This window comes from Mytilus edulis, chromosome 10 (genome assembly GCF_963676685.1).
Source record: "Mytilus edulis chromosome 10, xbMytEdul2.2, whole genome shotgun sequence".
Lineage (NCBI taxonomy): Eukaryota > Metazoa > Mollusca > Bivalvia > Mytilida > Mytilidae > Mytilus > Mytilus edulis.
Window position 1 is genome coordinate 5,662,219 of NC_092353.1, and position 12,118 is coordinate 5,674,336.

At 30.7% G+C, this 12,118-nt stretch overlaps 1 protein-coding gene across 7 annotated transcripts in view; it reads right to left on the minus strand.

The window, feature by feature from the left end:
• Positions 1 to 295: 295 nt before the first annotated feature.
• The window catches only part of LOC139493213 (tyrosine-protein phosphatase 10D-like), a 41,698-nt gene continuing 29,875 nt past the window's right edge, over positions 296 to 12,118 (minus strand). For 4 of the 7 annotated variants that reach the window (XM_071281416.1, XM_071281419.1, XM_071281420.1 and 1 more), the window contains 4 exons: positions 6,347 to 6,482; positions 5,686 to 5,788; positions 4,601 to 4,618; positions 1,850 to 2,018 (listed from right to left, as the gene is read on the minus strand). In XM_071281416.1, the coding sequence (XP_071137517.1) occupies positions 1,987 to 2,018; positions 4,601 to 4,618; positions 5,686 to 5,788; positions 6,347 to 6,482 (289 nt within the window). In that variant the 3' untranslated portion in view covers positions 1,850 to 1,986. Of the gene's footprint in view, positions 2,019 to 4,600; positions 4,619 to 5,685; positions 5,789 to 6,346; positions 6,483 to 12,118 lie in introns of all 7 variants that reach the window. The other 3 variants (XM_071281418.1, XM_071281422.1, XM_071281423.1) reach the window with 1 other exon arrangement.

Below are 12,118 nucleotides of genomic sequence, written 5' to 3' on the forward strand. Positions count from 1 at the left end.
TGGCAAAAATAAACTTGAGTGGTACTGACAGCAAAAAAACTCAACCTGTATTGCATCTATGCTAATGAAGAGAAACTGACTAGTTTTCATACATAAAGTATGTAAGTCTATGTGTGTGTTGTATTATGTATACAATAAATGATGAAAACAACTTTCTAAATTTGGTATGTACAAAGCACTTTTCTAGATAAGCCTTCATTGGGAAATGCTGAAACCCAAGAATTTGAAAGTCAGCGATAAAAGGGTTGCTTTTGAAAAAAAGTAAGGAGCGGAGAACTTATAAAGTAAAATAAGCACTTATTGATAGACCTTCAGAACATACAATTCTTTTCTTATCAATTGTAAGGTTGTCTCGCTTCTGACTATAAATTAAGAATTTGTAACAGTTAAAAGGCACTTACGCTGTTTTACTTTGACTACAATACAATGCACAACTACAAAAATAGGTATTTACAAATCTATATTTACAAATGTATATCTGTTCTGTAAAAGATTAAAATAATATCATCAATTTAGCACCTTCTTAAAACAATGTACAGATCTCTAAAAAAAATTGTTCAATATACAAACCCTCTTATTTTTATAATAAAAAGTATTATAATACGAAAGTTAGTTTTAAGATAGTATTTAAAGATCCTTTCTCTGTTAATAACATATAGATTTAGATATTCTGTTGACTCCTAAATATCAATGGGATACAAATTCATTAACATTTTCTTTACAAAAGGCACAAGCTATCAATTAAATTCAAAAAAACATCTAATTATAACTAAGTTCTTAATATTCTTAATATTCTTAATTTAAGAATCAGGGGTGGACAAACTCATTTTTAAAAGGGTTCCAACCTAGGATAAAGGGAAGGGAGGGGGTCCAGGTCCAGTCATATATCCCCATTCAAAAGCATTAATAAACAAAATTGTGTTTTTCTTAATTTAGTTTATGTTGTTATGTATTCACTATTTGTGCACAAAGTCAATTGTAATAAGTTTCTTTATCAAGATTTATAATATGTACATAAATTACATGCTTTGAACAGGAACTGGCTGTCAACATTCAACAAGAACTGAACATTTTATGGTGATCACATTGTGATACAGAACAGAATTTGTTTATCCCCTTCTGTTAGTATAAAAATGCATATTACAAAATCTTTTAGTACAACAAATTTTATAGCAATTTTAACTTCTAATCTATTTACAATACTATCCATCTAACAGGGACTATAAACTGCACATAAATTAGTGCAATAACAGTTTTCGTTGCAAAAGTTTAAAAAAAAACATTCATTATATTCAACAATCACAGCCAAGAATTTACAAATATTCTTTTCAATAACATATTTTTTAACACATTTTAATCAAATGGAGAAAAATATTAAGTAGCTTGCCATCTAACTGAAGGTTTGTTTCTATATCATATATCAACCTTTCAAGGAGTCATTAGCCAGAATTCACACTTAGATGATGGTCTGAAAATAGAGATTGGTTTGTAACATCCTTTGAGCAAAGTCATGACCAACCCTGAATTCATGAAAACTGATGTATTTATGTAATAAAACTAATTTCAGTATGCTCATTTTTCGTTTTTCATTTACTTATTAAACAGTTAATATGAAGAAAATATTTCTACAGCTTTATAAATACAGCCTGAATAGTAAAGACAAGATTACCTTTTCTATAAGTTTCCTAAATAAATTCTAAAAAGAAGATAGAGACTAACTGGTAAAGTTTTCAGTAGAATATTTGCAGAGCACTAGTAAAAATCCACTAAAAATCTATTCATCAGAATCTTATCATCAATTCTGGCATTATAAAGATCTCCTTGCAAATCTTCAGTATGATACAAAAAAAGTGAATGGAACTCTTTGTCTTCTGTTATGAACATGAGATACTTGTTAAGGTGATAAACATATACAACAAAGTCACTACTGTTGAAAACAGATCCATCACATCCTGGAATCATCTTGTGTAGATATCACTGTTCTGTTTAAGGCACTTCAACATTGATACCTTCGTCATCTGAAATAAGAAAACAAATGCATACTTGAACAGTAAAACAAAGGGTCAAAAACAGGCAATCAAAATTTCATTAGTGATAAGTCATTGATACATAAAGCTATAAACATATATAATACAACATTATATAAATATCACATAGCTGACAGGGTGATAAAGCAGGTTGTTACCCTAAGAAAGCATTGTCACCAGATGTGAAGCCATTAAGTTTGTTAAACTTGAAGTTCTGCCATTATTGTCTTAAAAGTGTTTAAAATTTAAAATTTAAAGTTATAACTATGACTTTATGTACATAACAACTTTAATATTATCAGGAGAGTGATACAAAATGTTTTTTTGTTTATGTTGACAGTCTACGCACAGTTCTGAGTCCAAACAAACTTTAAAACTATTAACTTTCAAGTTGTTATTTATCTATTTGTCAGCGCAATACAGAGCAGTGTTTGACACTGTGCAATGGGATAAAGTAAAATGTCTCTGTCGTTTTTATTCCAGCCAAAAACTGGATCATAAATAGAAACAATGTGTTATATGGCAATTGAAAAAGTGAAAATTAAGTAAGAATATATTCATGCATCACTAAATTTCAAAGAAATTGATAGAGGTTTTGGTTGGTTAAAAGAAGGGTAAAAGATATGTTAAACTGATAAGTTTTACAATCAAAGGTATATTAGTTAACCAAGTGGTCTTGTTATTTGATCCAGACCTATCGTGTCAGCTGTTTAAACCAGAATAACACAGGGTGACTTCACTTTCATTTAACATATTTTGATTTTAATATTTACTATTATTTCTTAAACAACTTTTGTTAAAACTCAAATGTAATCTGTCAAATGAAAAGCTGGTTAAGAAACATGTGAATTTGGTTGTAAATCTTAGTATTTAATACCAATGTATAAAAATATCTTCAGTAAAAGAAACTCAGCAAATTAAACATGTTTTAAAACTTGCCTACAAAATACAATATTAATTTAATTTCAAGCTGAATGTTACATATCTCTTACTGTTTCCATTATTCATACCTCAGATTCATACTTATCAAATTAGGTTTAGTGATAGAAAAGTTGGCTAAGTGCATTTATCATATTAAACATTAGAAGTTGGTTAAGTGTACTTATTATATTAAACATCAAGTTCATTACAAAATTTAATAGTTTATATCCTATCTATCTGTATAGTTCTATAAATCTTCTGCAGGGTAAACTTGACATTTCCCTTATCACAATACATTGCCGCTTACATTGTTTATATCACTTTATTCTGAAGAAATATCATTTAACTGTCAATTAAAACTAAAATGAATCATACTGTTTTCTGTCAAAAGAGACAACAGACCAATAACTGTCATTGTAAACTAAACAACAGACCAATAATACTTATTACTGACTGAAGATAAACTTTTATTCCATATCCAATGTAACATTATTTTCATCAACATGTATTTTCCATTATAGTCAGATGTTAGTGGCTATTGTAAACAGTATTTTACACAAAGTAGAGAGTGATTTAAATCTTAACAATAAACCATTTATATTATTGTCAATTAAAGTAAATGTACAAGAAATGTTTGATGCAATTATATCATGCATGCATATCAAGAAAAGAAAAATTAATGACACATGCATGTTCTGGTTGTATTTTAAATATACATAGTTGATCATGAATTGTGGTGAAAATTGGGATTCATAAATGTTTAAATTTTTTATATTTAAGATGGTACCAAACACCTTGACTAAAATTTCGGCTAGTTTAATTTTCATAAAATTTTGACAAAATGCTTACTTTGGCCCTTAATTGACAAAAAAATCTTAGTATTCCTAAAAACTTGACACACACAGTTTATTGGAAATTTCATTGGATATATAGCAGTTTGACAAACACTAATTTTGATCATTGAAAATTAATGCTTAATATTTCCTTGTCAATAGAATGAGATTAAAATATACAGATAATTGTTACAGAGTTATCTCCCTGTAGTGTACTTTTAAAACAAAAATATCCAGACAAATTCATATGCTGTGGAATACAATTTTTTTTCTTCAGTTTTCATCAAAACATTTTTATTTAATTTCAACCTAACACAACAGCCTTGAGTATTAATAAAACTATTAATTTGAACAGCTTATTGAAATTCTGGTTACAGGTTAAAAACAAATCTTTAGAAAAGGTTACAAATTTTAAGTAAAATTAAAATTTTGAATCAAACCTTTTTCACAAGCTGAAAGCACAAGAGAACAGAATTGAAGATCAGACAATGCATAAACAAACATAACAAAACATGAACAGAAGTGCATCAAATAAAATTAAAAAAACAAAACTCTAGCACTGGAACTTCAAATATGCAGAAAAAAACCTCTTTCTGGCATAAAACAAATGAAGCGAATATATAAAATAAGAAGATATGGAATGATTGCCAATTAGATAACTCTCTACAAGTGACCAAATGATGTCAGCTTTGCTGTCTATATAAGTTTCATACAAAAAAGTAAACAAAATACATTTGATAACATAGTTTTATCACTTTCACATTCTCTTCATATCATTCAAAGCAGATAACAAAATAATCAACAAAGTAAATTCATTACCACTTAAGACAGCTTTAGCTGAAACATTATGGGAAGATATAAAGAATAATGTTCAATAAAGACACTAATTAAACACTTTTAAATATCTATTGAATGGCTCTGTATATATCAAAAACTCTTGCTTGAACACAAAAAGGTAAAATCACTTTCATTCAAGAATTGATTGCATCTGTTTTAAATCAATATAACTTGGTAATAGTTTATAATCCACAGCTAACATCTAGGAACATGGTAAGACACAAATTGACCTACCCTTTGTTCCACTAGACCTGAGACAAAGCTAGCAGCTCTTATATTTTTATGGACATGGAACTGTTACATCAATATATAGCTTAAGACAATACAAATGACTGTGGATTCATCAATATTAGTTCAATACAATTTTTCTGGGTACAGGGAAACCATGAATTTGAATAATCAAGGAATTGCAAATTTTCTAAAAGAATGTATGTAGACTTGGCCAAAACCATGAAATATTCATGAAAAGGCATGTTTTCTGCAAACCACGAAAATAGGTACCCACAAGTTAAATAAATCCACAGTAAAAATAAACTGACCACATGGACAACTAACAACTGGATTCACCTAAAATAACATGTACAAACAATGACAAACAACTACAAACAATGACAAACAACTACAAACAATGACAAACAACTACAAACAATGACAAACAACTACAAACAATGACAAACAACTACAAATAATGACAAACAACTACAAACAATGACAAACAACTACAAACAATGACAAACAACTACAAATAATGACAAACAACTACAAACAATGACAAACAACTACAAATAATGACAAACAACTACAAATAATGACAAACAACTACAAACAATGACAAACAACTACAAACAATGACAAACAACTACAAATAATGACAAACAACTACAAACAATGACAAACAACTACAAATAATGACAAACAACTACAAATAATGACAAACAACTACAAACATCACATGATACAAATAATCTGACTTGGTACAGACAATAAAAAACAATGACATTCCATAAATAACAAAGACAAACACCACATTTGTTCTATTTGATCACCATTTTTTTTTATTTTCTTACCTTCAAATGCCTGATTGACATTTCCAGAGTTAACATACACATGTTCCTCTTCTTTACCCTCTAACACACACATAAGGCACTGGTGTATACATACATATTGTTGCTGAAAGTATAATGACAAATTATTTGTTACCATCTTCTATTTCTGATCAACCATACATACTATCAACTTGGCATCAACATATGCATGGTATGGAGAGAGGAAATAATTAAAAAAAAAATTTTTTTCATTCATGAGAAATGAAAAGTAAAGTCACAAAAAAACTGAACTCCATGGAAAATACATAACAGAAAGTCTCTAATCACATGCCAAAATCAAAAGCTCAAACACATCAAACAAATGGATAACAACTGTCATATACCTGACATAATTATACAGTATTATGACGAAGGAGAATGATTGGAACAACCCAAACAAATCATGACGTTGCCAATCAGCTGACATAGGAGAATGATTGGAACAGCCCAAACAAATCACGACGTTGCCAATCAGCTGACATAGGATACATTTGTATCTTCCAACATGTGTATACTTGTTCTTTTGTGAGTTTGAAGAGTGTCATATTAGAAAGTGGAATTTTAACTGGTATGTTTTTAAAATGCAGGTGTATGAGATTATTGATGCTCATGTATAATCATATAACAATGAATTATAGCCTACCTCTGTTTGTACCATCCAGACCCTCTCTCTCCTCATCTCTGCCACCACATTAAATATATCAATAATATCACGGTCTAAAATGTCCTGTAGCAGTCTGTCTAGGCCAATAAAAGTTCCAGATCTTCCAACACCAGCACTGATAGAAGGAAAATAAAAATAATTATTTTTAAGAGCTTGCTTCTAAAGGAGTAAGTTCGGTAAGGGCCATATTTGGCCCCAATTATAAAGTTCATAGTAACAAGACAATAAATGTTTTAAGTTGCCTTAAAGATATGTGAGAAAGTTTAACAGAACTGTTTTTGTCAAAATTTTATTCTAACACGTTGATTTTTACATCCCAAATAGGTCAAAATAAAGGGCTTTGGTGAAATTTGACAAAAACAGCTAAATTTCAACCAATTTAAGGACCAGGAAAGATAGAGCGCAGGCGTCGACAAACTTAATATTCAAATAAAACATGTGAAATGTCTTCACAAACATTATATAAAAAGATCTTTGTTGTCGACGTATGCGCTCTATGTTTCCTGTCTAATAATCTATGGGAAATTTACCCATTTTCATTGATTTTTGTCAGAATAGGTGCAATTTGGGTACCCTCGCGTTATACATATATCCTTTTATTTTCAATAATTTGCTGCTTAAAACAAGAGGCTCTCAAGAGCCTGAATCGCTCACCTGGTAAACAATGCCTTCGGCCATGTTTTTTGACAAAATAGAAAATAAAACACAAACTTTATTTTATACACCCTACTGATCATTCAAATGAAGTTTGGTTGAATTTGGTTGAGTAGTTTTAGAGGCAAAGATTTTTTAAAGTAAGCAAATATGATGAACAAATTGTGAAAAATTGTCATTAAAGGACAATAACCCCTTAAGGGGTAAATTGACAATTTTGGTCATATTTAACTTATTTGTAGATCTTACTTTGCTGATCATTTTTGCTGTTTACAGTTTATCTTTATCTATAATAATATTCAAGATAAGGCCACGTTTTTTTAATTTGTTGGTTTACGGATTTTCCCAATGAACAAGAGGCTCTCAAGAGCCTGAATCGCTCACCTGAATTTTTTTGGTTTAATCTCTCATCAATGATTATTTTGGCTTTTTAATTTATTTAAATGTTCTTTGAATCGTCCTATTTTCTTCAAAAGCAAAAAAAAATCATTTTCTCCTATGTTCTATTTTAGCCATAGGAGCTATGTTTCTTGACATACAAGGAAATGAAATATAAAATTTATACTAGATACTCTGAAACTCTGAAACTCTTTTAGCCTAAGTTTGGCTGAAATTGATACAGCAGTTTCATAAGAGAAGATTTTTTAAAGTAAGTCAACATGATGAACAAATTGTGAAAAAAGTCTTTAAAGGGCAATTACTCCTAAAGAGGTCAATTAACAATTTTGGTCAAATTGACTTATTTGTAGATCTTACTTTGCTGATCATATTTGCTGTTTACAGTTTATCTTTATCTATAATAATATTCAAGATAATGACCAAAAACTGCAAAATTTCCTTAAAATTACCAATTAAGTGGCAGCAACCCAACAATTGGATGTTTGATTCATCTGAAAATTTCAGGGCTGATAGATATTGACCTAATGAACATTTTTACTCCATGTCAGATTTGCTCTTAATGCTTTCGTTTTTGAGATATAAGCCAAAAACTGCATTTGACCCCTATGTTCTATTTTAAGTAACGGCGGCCATGTTTTTTGACGGATCAAAAATCAAAGCACACACTTTGTGCAGGATAATCTAAGGAACAACCATGCTAAGTTTTAACCAAATCCATTCAGTAGTTTCAGAGGAGAAGATTTTTTAAAGTTAGCAAATATGATGAACAAATTGTGAAAAATTGTCATTAAAGGACAATAACCCCTTAAGGGGTCAATTGACAATTTTGGTCATATTAACTTATTTGTAGATCTTACTTTGCTGATCTTTTTTTGCTGTTTACAGTTTATCTTTATCTATAATAATATTCAAGATAATGACCAAAAACTGCAAAATTTCCTTAAAATTACCAATTAAGTGGCAGCAACCCAACAATGGTTTGTTTGATTCATCTGAAAATTTCAGGGCTGATAGATCTTAACCTAATGAACATTTTTACCCCTGTCAGATTTGCTCTAAATGCTTTCGTTTTTGAGATATAAGCCAAAAACTGCATTTGACCCCTATGTTCTATTTTAAGTAACGGCGGCCATGTTTTTTGACGGATCAAAAATCGAAGCGCACATTTTGTGCAGGATATACTAAGGAACAATCATGTTAAGTTTCATTCAAATCCATTCAGTAGTTTCAGAGGAGAAGATGTTTGAAAAATTGTTGATGACGACGACGACAACGACGACGGACGCCAAGTGATGAGAAAAGCTCACATGGCCTTTTAGGCCAGGTGAGCTAAAAAGTTGGGTCGGTCGGTGGGGGTGTGCATGGACAAAGACGAAATTAATCGTCATTTCAGAAACAAGAAAAATAGATTCGCGTAGCTCTTAATCAATTCCAGAAAACTTAGTGATTAGTGATCTTCAAGCACGAAAACTGATAAAGAAAAAAATGTAAAAACGTCGTTCGAAAATAAGTTTCAACACACGTGTCAAAAACCTAATAGACTCGTCCAATGGAAAAATGAGATTATCGGGTAAAGCTGTTGTCTCGCATTCTCTTTTTTTTTTTATCCATATGGACGGTAATTTTTTTATTACCTATCAAACAAGAAAATTCCAAATGATTTGTTAATATTCAGTACTTTAACTTGATGCCTTGAACACCCTGTCCACATTTAAGTCTATTTCTATGAGATGATGCATCTTACGAACTGATGACAAATAAGGGAAACGAACTTATTGTGTAATTGGTTTTAAACACAAGTTTCGTTCCGCAAAATTATTTCCGCAAACGACATTTCAAGGTCAGTTATAATTGATATGTCTATTTTTAGAAACGTAAACTGGAAGTTTTATTTTTTCACAACAGAAAGGGTTATCAATTTTGTTAGTGTTTGATGTATTTCATTTCATAAAAAAAAAATATTTTAATTATTTTTCAGGGATAATGCATTTTTTAGGGTCGGCGGGAATAAAAAAGAATGAAAAGTAAATTTTATTTTTATTCTGGAAATCGGCAAAATCGGGTCGGCAGATCCGTAAACCAAGAAATTAAAAAATCCTGGCCTAATGACCAAAAACTGCAAAATTTCCTTAAAATTACCAATTAAGTGGCAGCAACCCAACAATGGGTTGTTTGATTCATCTGAAAATTTCAGGGCTGATAGATCTTGACCTAATGAACATTTTTACTCCATGTCAGATTTCTTTAAATGCTTTAGTTTTTGAGATATAAGCCTAAAAATGCATTTGACCCCTATGTTCTATTTTAAGTAATGGCGGACATGTTTTTTGACGGATCAAAAATCGAAGCACAAACTTTGTGTAGGATAATGTAAGGAACAATCATGCTAAGTTTCAATCAAATCCATTCAGTAGTTTCAGAGGAGAAGATGTTTGAATAAACAGCTGCGCCATGAGCGCATGATACGCCCGACGTCTTGTGTGGAAGTTTTATGCAATAATCATAAATAGTTTCTGAGAAAGTTTTTAGCAATAACCATATATTGTTTTTGAGACACGGCGGGACATGTGAAACCCCCAAGCATGTTTATTTTTTGCAAAAAACTAAATATCACTAAAATAAAATTTTTAATCTAAACTAAAAAGTATACAGATTTTTAGATCAATATAACAAAGAAGTGTGTAAAGTTTTAAGCAATAATCATAAATTATTTTTGAGATACGGCGCGACATTTAAAAAAAAACCTCCCCTGTTTAACAAAATACTCAATAACTCCAAAATAAAGTTTTGAATCATCATCAAAAAGTATACAGATCTTTAGATTAATATAACAAAGAAGTGTGTAAAGTTTTAAGCAATAATCATAAATCAAATTTGAGATACAGCACAACATGTAAAAAAAACCTCCCCCTTTTTTACAAAATACTCAATAACTCAAAAATGAAATTTTGAATCATCACCAAAAAGTATACAGATCTTTAGATTAATATAACAAAGACATGTGTAAAGTTTTAAGCAATATTCATAAATCGTTTTTGAGATATGGTGCGACATGTAAAAAAAAACCTCCCCCTTTTTTACAAAATATTCAATAACTCAAAAATAAAATTTTGAATCATCACTAAAAAGTATACAGATATTAAGATTAATATAACTAAGAAGTGTTTAAAGTTTTAAGCCATAATCAAGAATCGTTTTTGAGATACGGTGCGACATGTGAAAAAAACACACCCCTGTTTTAGTTACAAAGTGCCGTAACTCAAAAAGTTTTAATCTTATTTTCACCAAAAAGTATACAGATCATTTGACCATCATAAGAAACAACTATGTTAAGTTTCATAAAACTTGGATAAGTCGTTCTCAAGTTACGGTGCGACATGTTTACCCCGGACAGACAGACGGACAGACAGACACCGGACATTTGTATACCATAATACGTCCCGTCAAAATTTTGACGGGCGTATAAAAATTGTTAACAACGACAGACGACGACGACGGACGCCAAGTGATGAGAAAAGCTCATTTTTCCTTTTAGGAAAGGTGAGCTAAAAACTGCAAAATTTCCTTAAAATTACCAATTCAGGGGCAGCAACCTAGCAACGTGTCGTCTGATCCATCTGAATATTTCAGGGCAGATAGATTTTGACCTGATCAACAATTCAACCACAGTCAGATTTGATCTTAATGCTTTGGTTTTTGACATTTTACCCCTATGTTCTACTTTTAGCCGTGGCAGCCATCTTGTTTGGATGGCCGGGTCACCGGACACATTTTTTAAACTAAATACCCAAAAGATGATTGTGGCCAAGTTTGGATTAATTTGGCCCAGTAGTTTCAGAGGAGAAGATTTTTGTAAAAGATTATTAAGATTTACGAAAAATGGTTAAAAATTTACTATAAAGGGCAATAACTCCTAAAGGGGTCAACTGACCATTTCAGTCATGTTGACTTATTTGTAAATCTAACTTTGCTGAACATTATTGCTGTTTACAGTTTATCTCTATCTATAATAATATTCAAGATAATAACCAAAACAGCAAATTTTCCTTAAAATTACCAATTCAGGGGCAGCAACCCAACAATGGGTTGTCCAATTCATCTGAAAATTTCAGGGTAGATAGATCTTGACCTGATAAACAATTTTACCCCCATGTCAGATTTACTCTAAATGCTTTGGTTTTTGAGTTATAAGCCAAAAACTGCATTTTACCCCTATGTTCAATTTTAGCCATGGCGGCCATTTTGGTTGGTTGGCCAGGTCACCAGTCACAATTTTCAAACTAGATACCCCAATGATGGTTGTGGCCAAGTTTAGTTCAATTTGGCACAGTAGTTTCAGAGGAGAAGATTTTTGTAAAAGATAACTAAGATTTATGAAAAATGGTTAAAAATTTACTATAAAGGGCAATAACTCCTAAAGGGGTCAACTGACCATTTCAGTCATGTTGACTTATTTTTAAGTCTTACTTTGCTGAACATTTTTGCTGTTTACAGTTTATCTCTACCTATAATAATATTCATGATAATAACCCAAAACAGCAAAATTTCCTTAAAATTTCCAATTCAGGGGCAGCAACCCAACAACGGGTTGTCTGATTCATCTGAAAATTTCAGGGCAGATAGATCTTGACCTGATAATCAATTTTACCCCATGTCAGATTTGCTCTAAATGCTTCTGTTTTTGAGTTATAAGCCAAA